The sequence below is a fragment of the Erigeron canadensis genome, chromosome 7, assembly GCF_010389155.1.
Source record: "Erigeron canadensis isolate Cc75 chromosome 7, C_canadensis_v1, whole genome shotgun sequence".
NCBI lineage: Eukaryota > Viridiplantae > Streptophyta > Magnoliopsida > Asterales > Asteraceae > Erigeron > Erigeron canadensis.
Genome location: NC_057767.1, coordinates 29,615,922 through 29,639,083, shown reverse-complemented (window position 1 = coordinate 29,639,083; position 23,162 = coordinate 29,615,922). Strand labels below are relative to the sequence as shown.

The following is a 23,162-nucleotide window of genomic DNA, read 5'->3' as shown; positions in this document are numbered from 1 at the left end:
TAAATATGTGTCAGTTAATTACCCTTTTAGGTGCAAAAATCTACATGAAAGAAAACTTATCTTGAAATAGATTTTATATGTACTTGTATTTGAGATGTGATTTTTGCATAAGAGGAAAATAATGCCTAAAAAGCTTTTAGTTTGTATTAGAGAACCTCACCCATAGTGATGGCAACAGACCGATAAAAAACCATAATCCACGAATACCCATCCGTCATGGACGGGTAATTTCAATAAATTTCATCCGTGGATCCATAACGGGTATAAATATGTACCCGTTTGCGGATCGCGGACGGGTAATGGATATACCATATCCTTCATGGATATATCCGTCTCACTAATCCGTGATACACATTAGTAAGATTCGTGGATATATCCGTAGGATAACCCGTCAAACACGCATACTATTTTTAGTTTTATATAAAAATTATATATATGATACATATTAGTAGATTTTAAAATTCAAAATATCAAATCATTTATGTATTATGTTTAGAGTTTTGTTCCAATCTTAATGCTTCATTCCTAATTTGTAGCCCATTGATTATTTGTTTCCAATTTACATAACATTATTACTTTAATTTGACCGTCCATTTAAAATTTTTAACATTCTACCGTTATCATCTCTTTCAACAATTATTATAATTTTAAGGTGATATAGAATCCGTGGATCTACCCGTGAACTTGTATAACCGCGGATAACCAATATGGATCATATATTTTACCCGTTTGCGGATACCCGCGAATCGACAGATCAAGAAAAATCCGGGGACATGATAACGGGGAAGAAGTATCCGCACCCGTTACCCGTGGGTGCCATCCCTACTCACCCATAGGAGTTGGCCTAATAGTAATATTGGGTTAAGCACAAGCCTAAACCCCACTAACTACTAATGCCCTCAAAATTTCCATACATTATATTGAGAATTTTTTTAAAGATTAATAAATTTATATTTAGAATTCTTCTATCAAATAAAACAACCGCATCTTTTATATGTTAATATCAATTGTTTCAACATCACAGTTTTCTTCAAAATCCAAGTTTCGTTAGCTATGTAGCATCGAAACGGATACGGCAAAGGGGTACGGGAACGGGGAACGGCAAAACTGAAAAATCAAGGATACGGGTACGGCAATAAAAAAAATATACAAATATAAATTAAATCAATTTTTTTATAGAGAAATACTTGAGACTTGAGAGATTATGTATAATTGTATAATTGTATAATACATGCTTGATCAATGATCACTCATTGAATGTTTAGTGTTTAATAATTGGTTTTTGAATAGAAAAAATTTAATGTTGATCAAATTGTATTTAATATAACTTGTTTGGGTTTGAGGAATAAAAAAAGTCCATTAAAACCTTGATATTAATTAGAAACCGTATAGAAAATTGAAGGGAACGTTTCATATATGTTTCGTACGCCGAAACGTTTCCATGGAGTTTCAGAAACGGATACGGCTACTTGTTTGGAGTTTCGGTGCATCATAGTTCGTTAGTCTTCTAGAGAAATTTGAAAAGCATTGTCGGCTCTACCATGATTGTCTCATTTGAGTTTATAAAAGGTTTGTTGATTATCCTTATTTTTCAATTCTTGATCTCTTGCTTTCTTTAATCTCTTGCTTTCTCACATCTGTTAGCTAGTTTTCTTACTGTCTTGATGTCATGCACTCATACACAACCAGGTCCGTCCACAGCCGTCGCCACCATGCACCACCTATCCACGGTACCCCGGGTCCACCCAAGGCACACTAGATGGCAACAATCCAGCAAACTACTAGTGCAAACGACATTTTAAAGTAGTTTTATGAATCCGCCATAAGGCATGTACCTTTCTTCTTGCTTTCTTTGTTTACCATAATTTTGTATGCTAACTCATAAGGCCCCCAAAGTTTGTCTTGTTTAAGGCTTTCAAAATGCTTGAGTCGGCACTGTGATCAACACAATGACGACTTTTGTTATTAGATCGATACGACTTAGTTTTTGGGCACCATCGAAATTATTTGTCTTCTTGGTGGAAACTTGATTTATTTCACTTACATAAAATAAAATTAGAAAAGAATATTGTATTGAATTAAAGGGTTGATGGGAATACAATGGAGAATGAATGGATATGTCGTATCAAAATAATCTTCTTTTTTTTTTTTTTTTAAGAACATAGATATATAGTAGTATATATATTAGTATTAGGAGGATAGGAATATAAGGCTGTGGAACACTTACATATTATTTTTTTAATCCATAAAAATCATGGGGGCCCATGCATTTATTTATTAAATAATAAATAATAAAATATTAGTATGTCAGGGGTTTTACACCTAAGCTTAGGTGTCGGACAGCCTTATATTCCCTTTTCCCTTAGTATTAATATATAGTGTGTGTATATGTATATATTAATATTAATATTAATATAATCTATATTATATTATAAAAGAAATAACCCTTTTTATTTACTTAGCACCCCTTAAAATATTTTAACATACACTACCCCATAACATTAATGATTAATTTACACTACCAATCATTTATTCTTTAATATATTTTCATTAACCATTTACATCAATTATCCACACCACTCGACGCCGTCTCCACCACCAACACTCAGCCCCCTACTACAACAACATTGTCACGACCACCGCTGCATTGCGCAGGTAACGTGCTAGTATAATTAATATATATACCACATGCTCAAAAGTAAACCACGATTTCTTACCTAATGATGTATGCTATTGAGGCATGGATTATAATAAGTTGCCATTGTTTTAAAATATGTATATAAATTGGAAGTGAACAAATAGACAAGAATTCGAGTTTTCTATAATTCCAAATGTGTACCTTTATTACAGATAGAGAAAAGAACAATACAATGTACGTAGGTCACTAGCATATATCTTGATTTGATTATTGAGTTTTATTTTTAAAGTTAATTTAATATTGTTTTTTAGAAGATAAATTCTACACATCGTTGTCCTCACTCATCACATATTTGTCCGAAACATTGACTAAGATTACACATTCTTCGTCCCAAATAAACATGCTTAAAATGTTTAATAACAATACATATGCTACATATATACAACTATATCTAATATTGGCATATTGCAAATGAATATGATATATGCTAAAAAGAACGTTAATGAAACAGCTTAAAAACAACATGGCCTATGTTGTTTTCTTTTTTCTAAGAGAACAATAACTTTACTTTATGAACAATTAAAAAGTATGGATGGCATTAATGATGAATCATGAAATCAAATGATGAAATTGAAAGTAATGTAGGGTTTAACACATAAGATATATCATGAAGTTGCCTTCCACCAAACATTGTACCCCTTTATTCTACTTCCATTGCCCCCCACCCCCCAACTTTTCATCCATTTTTCTTCTTTCTCTTTTTCTCATGGCTCCAAAACCTCCATTACACTACATACTTTGATTAAATCCATACTAAATACTACATTTCCATTGGTTATATGGCAAACTTAAATCCAATTTTCACTAAATTCATCTCCTTAATCTTGTTACTAATCCATCTTGGTTGTTTTGTAATATTCCCTACCTCTAATCACAACCGTCGCCGCTCCAAAACTACGCGAAAACCATCGTCTCCCCTCCCTCTCCTCCGTCCCATCGCCACGAAAACAAAACCGAGAAAGACACTTTCGGCCTCATGGGCATTCATCAAACAAATCTTTACATCAAATTCATCTTCTCACACAGATAATAATTCGTCTATTATTCATCATGTACCCTCTCCTGCCTCCTCTACTCGCTCTTTACGTACAATTGCCCCACTTGAAAACAACCTTTTGGATGTTACAGAACCAAGAAACCGACACGGAGATTTATCCGAGTCGGATTTCTTTCCTCTCCGCAACGACATATATCCGTGTCCTAGGTGCGGAGAGGTTTTTCAAAAACCCGAGTTGCTTGAACAGCACACGGCGTTTAAACACGCCGTGTCAGAACTGTCTGATGATGACCCGGGTAAAAACATTGTCAGAATAATATTCCAAACAGGTTGGCCCAGTAGTGGGCCAACCCCAATGATTTACCGAGTCATGAAAATCCACAATAGTCCAAAAATACTAGCCCGGTTTGAAGAGTACCGGGAGCTAGTAAAATCAAAAGCGGCAGCGAGACACGGAGGAGCGCGTCGCCCCGACGAACGATGTATCGCCGACGGCAACGAGCTCCTCCGGTTTCACTGTGCCACCTTTTTATGTGACTTAGGCCAAAATGGTAATTCAACTATTTGCACACATCAATATTGTAGTGTATGTGGGATCATCCGGGTCGGGTATTCATCTAAAATGGATGGTATATCCACATTATCAACAAGTTGGAAAGGCCACATGGCATTACCAGAAGACATAGAAGAAGAATTCAAGTTCATGCACGTGAAACGGGCCATGTTGGTCTGCAGAGTTATAGCGGGTCGGGTCGGGTGTGACCCGGAAATAGGAGACAAAGATGACCCGGGGTATGACTCATTGGTCGGGAGGGAATCAGGTGCGACGCAGAACAGGATGGAGGATGATGATGAATTGATTGTTTTTAATCCAAGGGCTGTACTTCCTTGTTTTGTGATTGCGTATAGTGTTTGATTTTGATCGTGTGGTTGTGAGAAAAGATTGGATGTAGGAGTGAAAAAGGAGTAGAGTATAGAATAGATGCTTTGGAAAACAGGCTTTTGTAACAAGATCCTAAGAACTTGTTACTTTTTGGTACCACGATCGTTGAAGATGATTGCACCCACTTTGTTGTGTTATGTAATTTATGGTAATTCTGTGAAATGATTGACTTGTACTTTAAGCTTTGCAGGTTTGTTTACTGTATTATTTATGACATAAGATCCATATTATTCTTCTTTTATCTTTTCTTCTAAAAATCAAGATAAGAAATCAGATAGCCTAAATATTATATTGACATATAGGAATGGATTAATCTAAACACTTGTATAACCTTGGTTCATGATTATAAGAATTTATGATTGTGATGAAGTTGCATAGGTTTTGTATTTGATGATTTAAAAGAAAAAAAGAAATTGAACACCAAAGAGCTTAAGTAGGAGATTCTCTTGAATGGTTACTCAATTAAGATGAAGCATGTAATTCGATTAACACAACTTACTTTATCGCCGAGTGGCCACCACCTCTAAATGGTGGGTTGACCGTTATACGAAACTTGCCTTTAGAGGAAAACATAATTTTTTTTACATTGAAAATTATATCATGGTTAAATAGTTAAGGATATTTGTCAAGATTGATAAAATAGTAAGATAATGATAAAATAAGACGTACGGTACAAAAATATTTATAAAACATCTATCTATAATATAATTAAAAGAGATAGTTGAGATACACGTGGTACCAGAGGCGGTACCACATCGGAGGCAACGGGGGCAAATGCCCCCTCAAAACTTAGATTTTGTTATGTATTTTTAAATTTTTGATCGCTTTTTAAAAATTTCTTATAGTTTTTTTTCACATTTTGACCCATTTTATATTTATATTTCACGGATTTTTTAATTTTGCTCCCTCTGAGTTTTTTCTGATACCGCCTCAAAAACCATCACTTATTTTCAAAAAAAAAAAACTATGATTGATTACCAATAGAGTTTTTTTATTTATATACTTTATTCATATTTAATCATTATTATTATTTAACATTTAATTCTTATGTTTTGTTATTGTTGTCTCTTTTAATTTAGTTTGTTTTCCATTATATGTTCATTATGACTTATTCCTCAACCACAAAATATAAGACACATTAGTTCATCTTGAAGATTTTAAGCCAATACATGTTAACCATCATCTACGACTCCGTGTTGTGCATGTATTGACTGTTTTGGAGTGGAACAACCCGAAAAAAAATCAAAACGTTCGAGATGGTCTTTGTTGATGAATTTATATGTATTTTTCAAATTATATACTTTGTTGCAAATTCTTTATTTAACTAAATTTGAAAAAAAAATTGGGTAAATTGGAAGCGATATTTATATGGAGTTAATTTCTATATGTTTCTTCTTTAACTTTCGTATTGATTAAGTTGTGATATTGATCATATTGATGGTTGTTCGAATCATATTAGATTTGATTAATATATATATTGAGACTACCCGTCCATTGGATAAGCTTGAGCACTAATAGTTTGATATTATCAAATATATTTTATACAAAAAAAAATGTCCGGATTTAAGAAAAGTGATATATCAATATTCTAATGTTCCATGATAACGGTAATTTTATCTAAGAATATCAACGACAAAATGAGTATCAATGACAAAAAGGAAGGTATGCTTTACATAAATTAAAAGAAAAGGAGTCAAACTCCAAACCATCACCTCATCCTCATGATCATCTTCATAATCGACGAATTAAGTAGTCTCGTTTTGGGTGCCCCACTTTCAAATAAGATTAGCATCGTATATGTAAGGCGATGAATAACAGGCTTCTCATGTTTATGCAAATTATTTGATTATTTATCTACATCTAGTAATTTCTTTGAGTCAATAAAACATATTCTGCCATTCCAAATAAAAAATAAAAAAATAGAACATATATTCTTGGCTAATGTGATCAACGAGTCCGTTTTTTTTACTGTAATTGCATTATGCCTTTATTTTTCTTTGCTTCGACGTCTTGTCGATGTATAGTATTAATAACATCTCAGCTGTTTAAAAAAACATATATTCTCATCTTAAAAAAAAAAATCAAGAACACGCCAATTAACTTTAAAAAAAATAAATAAATAAAAAAGAAACAGAGTCTTCGAAAGATGTTGAGAGTAATACACACATCAACCAATCGACTAACGTTAATCTGAGTATAATCAGTATATAAATAAGGTTAAGTTAGTTATACCTTTCAATACAATCGATGTACCGAAAACCAAAAACAAAAAAGAGAAACCGGTGACCGGTGATTATAAAATGAAAGCCCCGTCCAGACCTAGACTTGGCCACCCTGGGCTAGGCCCGAAACTCAAAATAGTCTAAAGTTACCCCAAAGCCCAATTTTTTTACAAGAATAGTCTAGCCTTATTTCATTTATAAATGTCTTTGTAAATATATAGTTTTTATTTACTTTGAGTTATACATTATGTATTGAAGTAATTAATTTCATAATTTAGAAATTATAAATTCTTAGAAAGTGATGTATTTTATATTTTATAGTATCCTTAGTTCTTTAACAGAACCATATGGGGAGATTGGGAGAATCCAGGAGCCAAAGTCTTCTAAATTTCATACAAATTAAGTGGTTGGCCAAGGGCCCAAGATTAAGCCATTAATCCATATCTTAAAAAGATATCGTTTGGTCATTGCCAAGTTTCTACTGAAAAGAGGTTTTGGGTGTTGATCTTGATATTAGTGAGTTGACCTGTGGCCTAAATAATTTATTTTTTATTTTTTATTTTTGAAACGTAAAATTATGCTCGTATACAATAAAAGGAGTCGACTAGCTAGCAATGCGCTAGAAGCTGAAATTAGTACACACTAAACAATTTATAATGCAACAAATTAAAAGAAACACATCCTAGATTCTTAATTGATGACTTCGCTTGTATCTTTGGATGTCTTGGTCTTCCTCTTTGTGTGAAAATGACTCCATGCTCCAATTGGTCTACACATTGCAAGTTTGTATCCTATAACGAAGTTGTATATATACCCTTAACGCCAAAAGTCATGGTTTGACTTTGATCGCTCACAACATAAAAATCCAAATGAAGGATATTGGGATAGACTCCTGTTGCCTAATGTTAAAGGTGTGGCAATCTCACTTAATTGTACACAAATGAAACTCGAACCCTCACTTTATTGTTGGTTGAGTTGCCATGAATATCACCAAATTAGGGACCCTTTGATAAGGAAATTCAAACAAGCATAATATGTAATGTGAAATTAACCAAAAATATGAGAGTATATATATACTTGTATCTTAGTAACGTAAAAACTTAATCATGATCATAAGATTAATGGAGAGCTAAGTATTACTAATAAATTATCATTAATGGTGTATTTTCTTTATAAGCTAATTTAAGATAATGTCAAGAGGCATTACATAATTACCATTTTATTAATACGTAAATTAATAAGTTGGATATATAATAATGACAATCAATTTCATATGGGTTAACGATTCTCGTTAACGTGCATTAAATAGTTATACACTTACCATAAAATTTAGCGATGTATCTTTTATATGAAAAGATACAAGTTTTTTATGCACGTTAAGTAAATTGGTGAACTTTTAATATGAAAAGATGCACTAAATAGTTGTAAACTTATCATAAAATTCAGGGGTAAACTTTTAACTAAGTTTTATCTAACAATTGAAGATTGATAAAGCATAAATAATTTACGCTTGGTAAAATTCAAACCTCACACATATAGCAGGTAAATAGCTGAGCTGGTGTTATTGTCTAACAAAGAAATTAATAGTCAATTTATATTATATATTTTTCTAAAAAACAGTGGTGATTGGACTCAGCGGCATGCCTTTTCATCGTCCGGTAGAGATCGATCACGCCACCAGCACAGTCAATCCGAAGACATGACTAGCGGTTGAAGTTCCACTACCGTTCTGGAGGAAACCAAATTATATTGAGACATATATAGAATGATGATAAAAATAAATTTATTTTTCTAGCGTGTGAAATTAATTTGATTTTTTTACTTACTAAGTTTGAAGTGTTTGGTGCATATAATTAATCAACACATGATATATTTGAAGCGAAAATTCTTTCATGCATTATACAATGTTAATATGTCATATACTCGTAGTCTCATATCCACTACAAAGAATATTACTTGTAGTACCATCGATAAAGAGTCTTAAGCACCTAGCTAAGAGCAAAGTCATTAAGTCATGCATGCATGATACATGAGTCAAAGGTCAAGGTCAAGGTCAAATGGAGCGTAATGTAAGCAAAAGTTGCAAGAAATACAACCCTTGCTTAATAATCTCCCCCATACACTCCCTTCTTAATAAATACCATTAAGTATTAATTAAGAGGTAAGAAATGATTATTTACCATTTTGTCCAAAAGTGGAAGTTTAGGAGTTGTACTTACAAACAATTCTCAGCCTTTGTATCGTCTTCTATGTATCTATATATATTGATAGAATAAACTTGAGTCATAACTATATATATTTATTGAGTTTACTTATAAAGAAGAAAAGAAAGAAAGGAAAAAACACCAAAAGACCCCTTTTATCTATCTTAAACACTTTTCTTTTCATTATAGAAAATCTTTCTTGAAAGCAAATGGAAGGTGTTCGTTATTATGGTGGTGGCTTTCCTAATAATAATCATGTGAATTTACAAAAACATTCTCTTGTCCCTCCTCCATTGACAGCCATTGGTAGATTCTTGCAAGGTCAAAGGCCTAGCCAAGAAAGTTTTTCTCATGATCAAAATTTTGAGAAGAACAAAGGAAGAACATTATTCATTCCTTCAAATGTTGACTATGGATCGTCCTCGTCGTTTAATGGAGATATCGGTGGTGGCGGCGTGTATGATGATGTTTCATTAGTACAACGTTTTCCCATGGAAAATATCTATGCTAATGGTCATGGTATCGTGTCAAAAAGTTATCAAAACCAAGAACTTGAAAATGAAGTGATTAATAAACCTTGTAACACCATGAAGAAGACGAAAAGTGGTTTTCGTAAGAATTTGATCAAGGGACAATGGACTAGTGAAGAAGACAGGTTAAAACACACTCTTTCTTTTTTAGTGTCAAATATATTGTTTAATCATATATCCTTATTATACTAAAACTGGATCTGTTTTTTAAGGCATAAACATTATTGACAAAATTTTTTGTTCCATTTTTGTGTTATGTAGGAAACTTCTTAGGCTGGTGAAAAAACATGGAGATCGAAAATGGTCACGTATTGCTGAGCAGATGGATGGGAGAGCCGGAAAACAGTGTCGTGAGAGATGGCATAATCATTTGCGTCCAGATATAAAGGTTTACATTATTTCTAGTTTCTTATTAATCTGTTATGATTTTTATTTGTTGGAACATAATAAGTCAACTAAGTTTCTAAAATTAGGGCAAAACAAGCTAATCTTGTGATGAATGCACATATACAATAAGATTTATGAACTGTGGATTTGGTGTGGATATTTAATCAGATTATCATTCACTTGTTTATTAAAATAAAACCTAATTCTATTACTCTTAATTTGTTTCTTTTAGTAAAAACCTAATTTATCACATTCAATTTCTTTCTTCATATCATACCCTATTTTTATCCCATCCATTCCCTTTTTTTTTTTAATTTTTATTATTGTTGTCAAACCGTTATAGTTATTTTGTTTCGATCTAAACAAAAATCATAAGTTGTCTTAAAGAATCATTGTGTTTTAAGAGATTCATATATTGATTATGGTTTTTTTGATAATTATGGTTTTTTTTTTCTGTTTTAAGAGATTCATATGTTGATTCTTTTTTTTTTTTTTTTAAATATTTTATTTCAGAAAGATACATGGGATGAGGATGAGGAAAGAATGATGGTTGAGGCTCATCGAAAAGTAGGAAACAAATGGGCCGAAATCGCTAAGTTAATCCCAGGGAGAACCGAGAACGCGATTAAGAACCATTGGAATGCTACAAAAAGGAGACATAACGCTCGTCGTAAGAATAAGAAAAACGATACAAAAAACAAAAAGTTACGCTCTTCTGTTTTACAAGACTACATTAGAACCAAGGTTAGTGATCATATTGAGAATGTTGCTCCCACGACGAGCAGCGTGATCAATGCAACTCCTAGCAGTCCTACTATGATCTCCTACGGTGATAATGCACCGATTAAACTCAACACTTTCTTTCCCGAGCAACCGAGTAATTTTAACTGTGATTATTACTCTCCATCTTTAGACATCACTCAATCACATGACGACGAGTTAAGGTTCATGAAAAGTTTTTTTGGTGAAAGAAAACACATTCGACAAGATTCATCAAAAGCCACCTCCACCGAGTCACAATATTTGTTTCAATCATCTTCATTACTTTCCAATGAGTCAGTAGTCCACAACATAGATTCAAGATCCTATTTTGGTTTTCATAGTAACTCACCATACGAATTTGCTAATTCATCTTCATCGATATCAAATGAGTCCTCATCGGTTCACATCAATCTGAATTCATCTCTAGAGTTTAGTCCACTAGGGTTTACTGTTACTAATCCATTATATAGACTTGGTTCATCTTCATCATCAATTTCTCATGATGAGTACTATTCAAATATATACTTGAAACTAGAGAATTCATCAAGAACCCAACTCACTCAAGATGGTTACGTTTCTTATCTCCCCAAAGGAGCTACCACGTTGTCTCGTTCTATCGATTATGGGGACAGAAATAGTGATCACTTAGTGTTTGGTGCTGAACCAAGTTCCGCCAGTTTTGGTTGTTCATCAAATAATGGGCAGAAAGAAATGGATTTGGTGGAAATGTGGTTATCTTCTCAGATTTCTCAAGGTAGCAACTTCATGATATAAACGTACTCATTGTTAGTTTCTTTCCTAATGACTTATGTTTAGCCGGGGTCTGGTTCCGTAGATTACTCCTTTTCGTGTGTTTTCTTTAACTCGTGTTGATATCCCTCTTATTTAGAAACTTATCGGGTTATTTTTCTTTTGATGCAAATAAATTAGTGAGTGATTTTGTAATGTTGATAACAAATGTTTAATGTTAATTTGGTTGTTTTTAGTTTATCTTATTCAAGTGTTGCCTGATAAAAATGTGTAGTAACTTTGTTTCGTGTAGAGGACTATTAATAACTACTAGATTTCTGTTTGTTTAGCAAAAGTTTGGGTTGACTAGCTTAAACCATGCAAAAGGAAAGATGATTGATAATGGAAAGAAATTTAAGCACCAAACGTTTATGAATTGGTGGATTTATTGTTGGTAGCAACAAGTGGTGCGATGAAATAGCTTTCCATGTATAAAATTATACATAAATAGATATAGGATATAACTACAGGTAGGTTGTATAAATGGGCTAAAATCCGGGCTTACACCCATCCCGGAAAAGCCCAAAAAAGCCCGGTCATAAAAAGTCATGTCCATGACTATATAGTTAAGGGACCAAAAATGAAGTTTTCAAAATACAATCAGAAGTCAAGAAAAATAGTGAAAATGACTACAAAATAGGGATGAGCCGAAAATCCCAAGTCCCGAGTCCCGTCCCGGTACCGTCTCGATCCCGGTACCGGGAAGTGGTACCGAGTCCCACGTGGGATCGGGACCGGTATTGAAATTTGATGATTTTCGGGATTGGGACCGGGACGGGACCGGGAAAATCCCGCGAACTACGGGATTTCCCGGTACCGTCCTGGTACCGTCCCGACCCCGCCTTATTTGGGACCGGGACCGGTACCATGTTTTTGGGTTTTTCGGGACCGGTACGGGACGGGACAGGTCCCATGCCCATCCCTACTACAAAATCCACTCGGAACACAGTTAAAAACGACAAAAATTCCCGTTTTGAGTTCTTTTATTCGTCATACGGCATTACGGCTTCCACAACAACTTTATTTTTTTCTACATCTGCTGATCCGCATAATTCAATAAAAGAAAAAACAAAATCATTTTTGAACCCCTGTTTCCATTCCTGAGAGCATTTTGCTAACACCAAGATTTAAAATCAAAATCTCTCAGTCTCAAACTTCACCATATACCAATCCATCTATTGATGATTGGTAAAATGAAAAAAAACAAAATCAATTACATTATATACAACACATTTTTCAAACCATATCCTTCTCTCGTCCCAATAGTAGTGTCATACTTTAAATATTTAAAATCTTTATTTTTAACTTTGAACATAAATATATTTTATGGTGTTATATAAAACTTGATAAAAGTTATACCATTAAAAAATACGTCTAAAACACAATCAATTAATGTAACTTTTATCAAATCCTATATAACACAAATAAAACTATTTAAGATCAAAATTATAAATTCTAAACTTTGAAAAATCAAAATTTGACGAGACAGAAATAACATCATTTAACTTGATTAAATTATTTGAAAGTTAAATTTATAACGTTCGGTTAATATCATGAATTTAATGTGCATAAAAGAATGTTAAAATTATCTTTGTTTGTTTCTAGAGTCTTGCTAGAATCTAGAACAACTTATTACTCGGTCACCGTTATTCAAAATTACAACATAATCAAAAGAAATTCGTAAGCAATAAAATTTACTACCATTATATATGCCCTTATTATTATATGAGAAATTATTAATCTTCCTAACAAAATACATAAAAATCGTTCTAACTATTGGATGATGACATATGAAAAAATCAACGGACAAGATTAAGAAAGAGAATTAATGGATTACACATGTCACATCCTTAAAGTTTTAAGAGGATTTTTAAAAGAATTAATCATTTTCCTTATTATATTTATACAAAGTAACTTCATTACCATAGTTCTATATCTTTACAAAATTTAAATGACAATTTTAAGCCTTTGAAAACCTATATTATGCATTTTATTACTTTTTAAAATTTTCTTTTATAATTCATATATATATCTAAAATACATTTAATTAAATAAGTTATTAAATTTATCTCTCAATTTTTGAAAAAACTACAATATCATTTTCATATTAATTATTTTTATATCAATAAATACCTTATCACCATCAATTGTAGCCGTCAATATCACACCGCCACCACTGTTGTCGGATCGTGTGGGCTTTCGGCTAGTGTATAACAAAAGAATATATCCTTCTCTTATTCCATATACGCGTTTCTGTTTTCATGCACTTGAAAGCATAAATGTGAGTGCTACTATATTTATTTATTTATTATAAGGGTTAATATGAGAATTATAAATCCAAAAAATGAATTGGGTAAATACACATGTTTTTACACATATATGATAATATGATATATTCAACTTTCCAAACGATCAAAAGAGCTAACATCATCATTTAGCTACTAAACCCTTCAATAATTATCATTATAAATTTAAACAAAAATTAATTACACTTGTTGGCTTTACAAAATCACATTTTGTAGTAGTGAAAGTAAAATACAACTTGAAATGTCCAAATGTTCAAAAGCAAACATCAATGTAGGCAGATCAACATCCCAATCACATTCTTTGTTAACCTCCTTAAATGTAATTATACAATCTTTAACCACAACTCAACCCACCCCGGTATCATATAATTAGTTAATAACCGGAGAAAAGGGTTTAACGACAATTTATCGTTTTGCAGTGGTTAAAGGTCATCCGAATTGGTCATGTCTGGTGAATCGAATGTGGAACAAGGGTCGTCGGATCCGTTGCTCCAAAGGAAATTTGCATAAGTGGCTGCATAAAAGGAGTTGATAGGATCAACATCAATGGCTTCCAAAAGATTCTGTTCTGCAGCCCAAAAGTCCTTTCTTACTTCCAAAAGAAAGTTTGCATATTTGCTAAGTGCTTCTGCGTCCTTTGGCTCTACCTTAGAAGCCCTTTTGAAATACTTTTCCGCTCTGTCCATGTAAAAATAAGAAACTTTAATTGCATAGTGCACAAGTTGACATGATTTATAACTCTTGATTTCATAACATTTCATTTTCGGATACTAAAAACTGCCTATATATTATCTACAAACGCAAACCTTGTTTATTAATCAATCAAAAGAGCACTTATCATATCTTGTGTGTGTGGCATATATTTTGTATGTATCTTGATCACTAAAAAGTATAATGTTGTGTATTTTGACTATTTTGAAGAGATAAATTCAATAATTCAAAAAGTTACTTATTGGAAAATATCTAGATAGACGATGTCGATAATATAATAAGAGAAATATCTGGATGATTTCTTTTCATATCAAGAAAAACCACACAATTTCCTCTTATCCCTTCCTACAAAGTTTTAACAAGATGACAATTTGGGGTTGCACTTTATTGAAAATGAAAAGGATGGAAAGAGATGTATAGGTGCCTTGGTTTGGCACGAAAAAGATACTTTATCGTGAAAGAACACCATATGCTATAATAGATTCAACTCACCTTATTATGTTTTCATTTTGTTAACCAATAGAAAGGAGTTATGTGATTTGGGAGCAACCAATTGTCATAATGTCATCTAAAAAAAAATCTCATAGTTAAGGGAAAAATACACCTATTAAAACTCTCATCATCATCTAAATAAAAACCTATGTGTTTTTATGTGGTTAAGGAAAAATACATAGTTAAGAAACTTAAAGATGAACATGGACTTCCAAATAATTGAATGATGGCAACTTCTAAGTACAAATAGTCACTTATGAAACTAGAATGAACATGGGGTCTTTTAAATTAACTTAAAATAAGGATTTCTTCTTCCATATTACTAGATGGTGCATACTTCTAAACAAATTAAGAATTAAAACATCAAAGATTAAAAAAGTTGTACCTATCATAATCTTGGGCGACGACGTAAAGAAACTGAGCATAATTTGCCAGGAGAAGAGGGTTATCCGGTTCTTCTGCCAGACCCATTTGATATAGAAGCTCTGTTCTAAAATGGCTTGCGGTGTCATTGTCGTCTTCCATTACTTTTGCAGTCACCGGAGAGACAAATCTTTGCATGGTTTGATAGTCAAGAACCCCATTTCTAAACAAATCTTGCATTTTATTAGCTTCTTCCACAATTGCTCTCCATAAGCCCAATTCATAGTCTTGGGTCATCTGACCCGAAACTGTAGGGCTTATGGTTGATGACAAGAAACCTCCATCCGGAATAATATTCTTGAGATGTGCAATAGCCCCATTAAAACTCTCCTCATCATCTGTGCCACTAGCCACAGGTCTGGTATCACCACCACCGCCGTTTATGCCACCAATTGAGGCGGTTTTTCCACTTAAATTCATAGGAAACGTCTTGATAGACGTCGAATCAATGTTGGTATCTATCTGGCTTTCAATAGACATAATAGACTCCATGGCGGCAGAATGGGATGCCATAGCAAAAGCAACATTGTTAGACATAGCATACACACTATAATTCGCCAAAAGAATCATCACATACACCATAAACGTAGGAGTATGCGAAAAAACCTGTTGAAACAACCATACAAAAGATGCATTCATCTCTTTTTGTACCCTTGCCAAAACACCTTGCAAATCTTCATAAAATAAAGCTTCCCTCATTTGAAGTGTATAACTTTGAAGCTCGCGGATTATAAAGACCATAGAGGAAAAGGCTTTTTTTACTGAACAATAAGCAGATTCCCCTGCTTCTTTAACTCCTTTTTTCCATTGCTTCTTTCTTTGAATCATTCGTAAAGAGAACGGTAGCTCCACCCTGCTTGCCTTCCGCTCTATACTCGCTTGAATCATATCCATTTCCTCTATCCATTCCGGTTTCTCCATTACTGAACTACCAAACGGCTCAGAAACCTTCATTTCCGATTTTAACAAAACACTACTTTCCATATTATCATTGTCATTTTCATTATCATTATCATTGTTATCCGAGACTTGGAATAAGAGAGCCAACTCTCGAATCTCTCTACAAAATTCTTCATCTGAGAATTCTGCATTTAAACTAGCACGAACGGTTTGTTTGGATTTGAACACATGAGATTTGTTCTGCTTTGTTCCAAACATACTCGGTCTATGTATGATCCTCAAGACCATAGCAACGTTTTTCAAATTACGACGTTTTGTAGAAGGTGAAGAGATAATTGAAGAAGCAAGCGTTTGAGTTGATGAAGAAATCGGCCAATAATTCAAAGACTGTGACCATATCAAACAACCACTTGCCACTTTCACTCCCATTTCCTACACAACAGATACAAGCAGAACATGAAATATATTATATATGTTATAAAAAACGTAAAGCTTAATACAAATTAAATCTATCAAAATAAGAATACTAAGATAATCAACTCAAATTACTCTTGAGCTTTGGCTTTTGTAGTATACTAGCTAGCTAGTATGTGTGATGGCCCATCAACCTACAGGTTGCAGGTTCAAGTCCCATAAGTGACCTCACAATGTCTATTTATATTTCTAATATCATGTTTATTTATTAGCGTAGCTTAAAGCTAATTGGCCACTCAACATAACATATATTTAGAATCTTATATGCTCATCCTGGCTCTATTCAGAGTTACTAGTTATTTTATTACTATATTGTAAACTGTTTGACCACTCGAGACCTTAAATCCTATTCTAAAAGGTTTGTAGATATGCATAGAAGTTGTCATACTTGAAAAACACAAAATGACTATAAAAGCAAGTTTGAATGACAAACCGAAAAACATGAAATGAACATCAGCATATAATACAACAAGCACATACATACATATGCATATAGATTTTACATGGCACTAAATTAAGGAGAAACATTTCACATACCTAAGAGAGATTGTTGTTGGTAGACACGGCGGTGATACGGGGTGGTGACTATTTTTCCGGTGGATGGATACCGGGGTATATATGGAACGTAGCTTCACTTAATTAAGAAGAGAAAGAAAGATGTATGAAAGTGTCTTAATTGTCACATGAAAATAAAAATATCTGTGTGTGTATTTGCACGTTGTGTATGTGTGTCAATGGGACGTATATAGACCATAGGGAGAAAGATATTTGAAAGTATATTTCCCCTGTCCGAGTTAAATTGCTTTAGACCTTAGCTTTAAAAAACTGTTTGGGCCAATATAATAAAGAAGGATTTACTACTGGTCTGAAGTTTTGGACCCTCTTTTAAATTCTGTTTCCAGTCATATGGGCCCTAAATTTTAACTTCTAAAAAAAATTCTATTCCCGGCCCTAACTAATTTTAGGATCATATATTGAATATTTTATACTAGTATAATTTGGAATATTGACGTTTTTATTGCTTGCAAAAAACCATTAATTTACGACTTAATATTAAGATGTTAAATGGCAAAAAAAATAAAATTTCATTTTAGTGAAAGAAATAAAAAGTGTTATAACAGCAAAATTCTTCCTATTAATATTCTTTAGGTTGTCCTTGTGTGAGGGTTTTTTTTTTACTATTACTTACTAACTGGTTTATAAGAGCAAATGAAGCTAGCTAAATTAGCAGATGCATCCCTAATTTTTTTCACAGGTTTTGGGTTAGACTTTTAGGAATGACAAGTCTGTGGTTTTTTTACCAGTGGTGAACCCAAAATTAATGTTTTGGATGAGCCAAAACTACATAGTACACAAAGAGTAATAAAGGTTAAAAATTACTATAAAAAAACAAGATAACAAAATAAAAAGAGAGATTATATTACACTTTATGCACTTATTTAGAAAGTTTTAGTTGTACGTGACGTTCTTTTAAGTTATTAAAATAATCTAGAACTGAATATAAGCTAAAATCACCAACTATTTCTTTTTCAACATATAAAGAACAAGACTATCAAAAAGAAATTCATTGTGAGCTTATCACGAAGTCTATTATTCACAATCTTTATAGCTGAAAATGTTAAAATTAATATTCAACACTTGTATACATGATACATCTGAAGAGTCAGAACAACTCGAATTATAAATGTCAACAATGTTAATTAACACATAACATTTGTAATTAAAAACTAACATATTCATATAAAACTATATGTATTAGATAACAGATTGCTAATGTGTGTCTATCCATTGTTCCTATTTTTCTTAATTTTTCATATTTAAGTGTCGATACATCTTGATTTTAAAATATGACAAGGTGATTAATCATAGGAAAGGAATCGAATGACCAAGAAATCAAAATACTTTTGTTATATTATATAAAGAATAGGAGATAAAAAGTGAATGAATAATCTCATTTTTAAATTTCACAACAATATAATTACAGATTTTTATTAACTAAGAAATTTTCTATCAGTGGGCCAATGTTATTTTTTTTGTTTTGTTGGAATGGGCCGATTAAACCATAAACCAAAAATTTAATAGAATTTTACATAATGATTATAGTAGTAATTAGAACTTTGGGGTGGGCCTTGGCCCTTCCTGGGTCACATGTGGCTGTTTTTTACCTAAATCATCTGTAACAATTTATGGTCTACATCTCGTAATCTAAAGTACATGTATGATTTCACCATTATACGATGAGTTGTTCCCCAATGTCAAATTCCGACTATAAAAAAAAATAGTTTATAAGAATTTACTTAAAATAAATACAAATACCGGCAACAATTACAACATTGAATCATATAATGGTAAAATTGGGGCCGTCCATGGATTTTAATAGTATTTTGTCATAATAAAATGTTCAGCCAACATATACTAATAAAAAAAATATATCAATATTGGACTCTCAAACTCATATTTCATATAATAACACATTTTATAGTTTATTACTTTATTTTTAAATAATTATCATTTTATTAATAAGAATATCATTAAACTTTCAATTATGTATATGGATATTCTATAATTTTTTCACTATTCATAATTTATTTTAAAAAACCCGGTAAAATTAGTTAATAGTTAATCACACCATTATAATTACAAAAAATAGGTCTATATACAAATATGAAGCTACAATAATTAGTTGTAAGATAAACAAACATAATACTCGTATTACATAAATGAAAAATGAAAGTGTGAGACAATGCCATTCAATTTGGATGTGATTCTCTCTCATAGCAACAATTTTTAATTTACTTTGCATAAAAATCAAAACAATCACAAATATCAAAGAAAATGTGATGTGAGAGAATCACACCCAAATTGCATGGTATTATCTCACACTTTCACTAAACAACATGTCTTTATAAGATCTAAAACTTCTCATAGATATATTGACAATGACAACCTTAATTGTTGTCACTAATAAGTTGTATAAAAAAGTAATGAATAAAGCAAGAAACAACTTAGTTCTGTTTTTTGCGGATTTTGAGTTTCAGTAATTCGATGATATATAGAAGAGGTTAAGATGTAGACAGACTTTACGTCTAGTAAAGATATTGTTTCCATTTTCTACCTAAATGGTAGAAAAAACCCTACAACCTTTGAGATAGGATGAGAATTGAACACATGACTTTTGTTTGCAGAAAGTAAGGAGTTTACCATTCCTCCAAACCACATCATTATATATTAAATTTGTTATAAAATATAAAACCACAAATTAAATCACTTGCCATCCACCCGAGCATGATGTCTTTATAGAATATTCTTACCAGAAGCACATTCAACTTAATTAGGTACATCAATCCTAGAATAAGTAAATTACATTTGATTGAAATTAAGACACATAAATTTAAACCACTTCCCTTTAAAAAAAAAAAAAAAAAAAAAAAAAAAGAAAACTAGAAAACAGAAAAATAAAATAAAATATAGCATGTCAGCCAAGATATATATATCATCGTACTCACACAGGATGTCAGCCAAACCAATGGATGATCCAATTACTCTGGTTACATGATAAATAGACAAAAACATGAGATTCCTTATTTAAATTTTAACCAAAAATAGCAACAAAAACTGTAAAGCAGATCGCAATAATAAAAAAAAAAAAAGTTTAGTATCCGAAGGCGTAAGGAACTTTTACACATTTCCTATTCTATAAATGAAACTTACATTTGGTGCATTGTAGAAAGAAACTTTGTAAAACTGTTCAAATTATGTAACATTTTTAAATGCACTAATCAAAAACTTACACGTGGCAGCTCATATCTTTTGCCACGTATACAATTTTACATTATTTGAACAATTTTCAAAAGTTTCTTTCTACAATGCACCAAATATAAGTTACATTCATACAATAGTACAAGTATAAAAGTTTCTTTCACTGCTAGATACTAAACTAAAAAAAAAAAAAAGTAACTAATGACATAACTATAGATTACATAAGATTGAAAACTCCATCACGAACGAGTTCTTGTGTATACCTTGCATCCGGTCGGGCTAATCCATTACCTTCTGCTCGAAGAAGATTTTGAAAACTATTGAAATCGTCATAGCGTTCGCGATCATCTTCACTCATCATCTTCATAAACGAGTTACGGTTCACAAAGTTGGGATTTAATGATGGCATGAACAAGTTATTTTTGTCATTCCTACACAACTCCATACAATCAAAACCACCAAGATTGTTGTTGTTGTTGTTGTAACCAATCAGCATCATTGCTTTAATCGGGTCACAATAGTTATTATTGAAATCTTGATTACTCATCATAGGCGTCTTCATTGCCAAATTAGGATTTGATGATTGCAATTGCATGAACATGTTATTTTGATTTTGATCACCACCATATGAGTACAATCCGTATCCGGATTTGTTGTAATCCATGCTTGGGTTCATCAGTGTTATCGGGTTGACAAAATTTAGGACATTCTTGTAATCTTGATTAAGATTCTGAACATAAGAAGCTTTCTTGAGAGATTCAATTCGAACTTTCACATTATCGATTTTATTGCCCAAAACATATGCAAATTCCCTCAATTTCTTTTCTGGGGCATCATTCAAGGAATCAAACCAAGTAGGATACTTGGCATGCAATTTTTTTTTTTTGGTCTTGAATAATTCTTCTTCAATCTTGCTTTTCCTGTCTTTTAAGAACTGGAGTAAATCATAAGATTTGATTTTCCCAAGATCACTAGCACGAGTTTTGATATAAAACTCGATCAATCTATCAAACTCCTCAGTATCTGGTGGAAAGATTTGAGGAGTTTCTTGATGATCACTGAATATGATCATCAAGACAAAAACATCACACAATGTAGAAAGCTCAGAAGCTTTCTTGATGACACCTAATTTTCTTTTTTTGAATGTGGTCTCACGTTTCTTGTTGTCCGTGATAAATTCCATTTGTATTTTCGCTCGTCCCATGTTTTGAATCTACAAAAACAAGAAAGTATTTTTTTTTTTATGTATATGATCAATATGCTATGAAGAAGATTATCAAAGTTATCTAAAAAATAGTATGTATATGAATGTGACAAAGATTAATTAATCATCAAAGTAAAAAAGCCATAAAATCTAATGCATTCAGTAATTAAATGTTTACCGGCCGGTAAGTTAATTCTGGACGATGAAGGTGCACAAGAGAGATCGATGATCGAGCTTTAGTATTGATTATTACGAAATAGAAGAAGGTTTAAATTTTTTTCGAACAGCTAGCGCTTGGAAGATATGTATACATGTACGTATTTTTGGATATATATATTATATAGAAATTGAGAGGATACGAAAAAGGTGCGAAGGTGTCTTAGAGGGTGTCTTAACTCTCAAAAGGAAAGTAATCTAAGTAAATCTTTTTGAAATTATATGATTGGATGTAATAAATTAGGAAAGTTGTTTTTGATTCAATCAAATCAATTAGCCGAGAATCATAATTTATGATCATCAGCCTATCAAAATGTTTAAAACTTGTAAAGAGTGACAACTTTCTTTATTAACTTTATGGCTGATATAATACCCATTGTTTCTATACAAGAAGTATGCAAAAGTATCTTCGGCCTCCGGGCTTAGTTCTTAGATTTTTGGCCTGGGCTTAGCCTGGACCGCGACTTGATATCTAATAGAGTTGTACGAGACTTTTAGACCGGACTAGTCCAGTCAATTTCATGATTTACTGGTCCAGGACAGAACCTGGGCTCGATCATGCAACATAACTACAAATTATTGGTGGAACCAGAATTGAAAGTGACATATAGCACCATTTTTTTCCAACTAGCCTTGTATATTAGTATAAAGTAATGATAACGATAAAGTTGTTACGATCTTTAGCTGTTTTTAGTGATTTTTGGCTATTTTTAATGAATTTTAAGAATTTTTGGCACTTTTAGTGGTTTTTATTTATCATTTAGTTGAACCCACATCTTTTATCTATATCTATATCCATATCTATATCTATATCTATATTATAAAGCAATTTCTCCGGTCTAAATTTTTAGTTTCAATATTTACTTTCCTAAAATGTCTCCTTTATCTATTTCCTATATTTACCTAAAATAACTATAATACTTTTTTTCTCTATTTAAATCTCAACCAATCATTTTTTTTCCTCTCCTCCATAAATCATTTATTCTTCCGATTCATTCAAAATCTTTTATCTCAAAAATTGTACATCGATAAATTATAAAAATTATATGGGTGTTCTTAAAATTTCATGTCCTTTCATTAGAGATGTCATTCGATATACTTTCGACGAATATATAAATCTGAGGGCGGAACCCATACGGTTAAGG

The 23,162-nt window shown here is 32.1% G+C and overlaps 4 protein-coding genes across 4 annotated transcripts; 2 read left to right on the top strand and 2 right to left on the bottom strand.

Moving 5' to 3' along the window:
• Nucleotides 1-3,267: 3,267 nt before the first annotated feature.
• Nucleotides 3,268-4,879, top strand: LOC122607144. The gene has a single exon (XM_043780067.1). The coding sequence runs from the start codon at nucleotides 3,478-3,480 to the stop codon at nucleotides 4,609-4,611; it is 1,134 nt and encodes a 377-aa protein (XP_043636002.1). The 5' UTR covers nucleotides 3,268-3,477; the 3' UTR covers nucleotides 4,612-4,879.
• A 4,394-nt stretch (nucleotides 4,880-9,273) lies between these two features.
• On the top strand, nucleotides 9,274-11,517 carry LOC122609250 (transcription factor MYB119-like). The gene is made up of 3 exons (XM_043782308.1): nucleotides 9,274-9,719; nucleotides 9,856-9,982; nucleotides 10,495-11,517. The coding sequence occupies exons 1-3, from the start codon at nucleotides 9,274-9,276 to the stop codon at nucleotides 11,515-11,517; spliced, it is 1,596 nt and encodes a 531-aa protein (XP_043638243.1).
• Nucleotides 11,518-13,965: 2,448 nt separating this feature from the next.
• Nucleotides 13,966-17,538, bottom strand: LOC122607433. The gene is made up of 3 exons (XM_043780405.1): nucleotides 17,376-17,538; nucleotides 15,427-16,796; nucleotides 13,966-14,516 (listed from the first exon to the last, which is right to left on the bottom strand). Exons 2-3 carry the CDS (start codon nucleotides 16,791-16,793, stop codon nucleotides 14,261-14,263), a joined length of 1,623 nt encoding a protein of 540 aa, XP_043636340.1. The 5' UTR covers nucleotides 16,794-16,796; nucleotides 17,376-17,538; the 3' UTR covers nucleotides 13,966-14,260.
• A 3,276-nt stretch (nucleotides 17,539-20,814) lies between these two features.
• Nucleotides 20,815-21,801, bottom strand: LOC122609249 (MADS-box protein AGL42-like). Its single transcript, XM_043782307.1, has one exon. The coding sequence runs from the start codon at nucleotides 21,799-21,801 to the stop codon at nucleotides 20,815-20,817; it is 987 nt and encodes a 328-aa protein (XP_043638242.1).
• Between the last annotated feature and the right edge of the window lie 1,361 nt (nucleotides 21,802-23,162).

Coding starts and splice junctions, on each gene's coding strand:
- LOC122607433 (XM_043780405.1), bottom strand. CDS start 16,793: ATGGGAGTGAAAGTGGCAAGTGGTTGTTTGATATGGTCACAGTCTTTG. Junction 14,517..15,426: donor GTCGCCCAAGATTATGATAG/GTACAACTTTTT, acceptor TTACATGGACAG/AGCGGAAAAGTATTTCAAAA.
- LOC122609250 (XM_043782308.1), top strand. CDS start 9,274: ATGGAAGGTGTTCGTTATTATGGTGGTGGCTTTCCTAATAATAATCAT. Junction 9,720..9,855: donor TGGACTAGTGAAGAAGACAG/GTTAAAACACAC, acceptor TGTGTTATGTAG/GAAACTTCTTAGGCTGGTGA. Junction 9,983..10,494: donor ATTTGCGTCCAGATATAAAG/GTTTACATTATT, acceptor ATTTTATTTCAG/AAAGATACATGGGATGAGGA.
- LOC122609249 (XM_043782307.1), bottom strand. CDS start 21,801: ATGGGACGAGCGAAAATACAAATGGAATTTATCACGGACAACAAGAAA.
- LOC122607144 (XM_043780067.1), top strand. CDS start 3,478: ATGGCAAACTTAAATCCAATTTTCACTAAATTCATCTCCTTAATCTTG.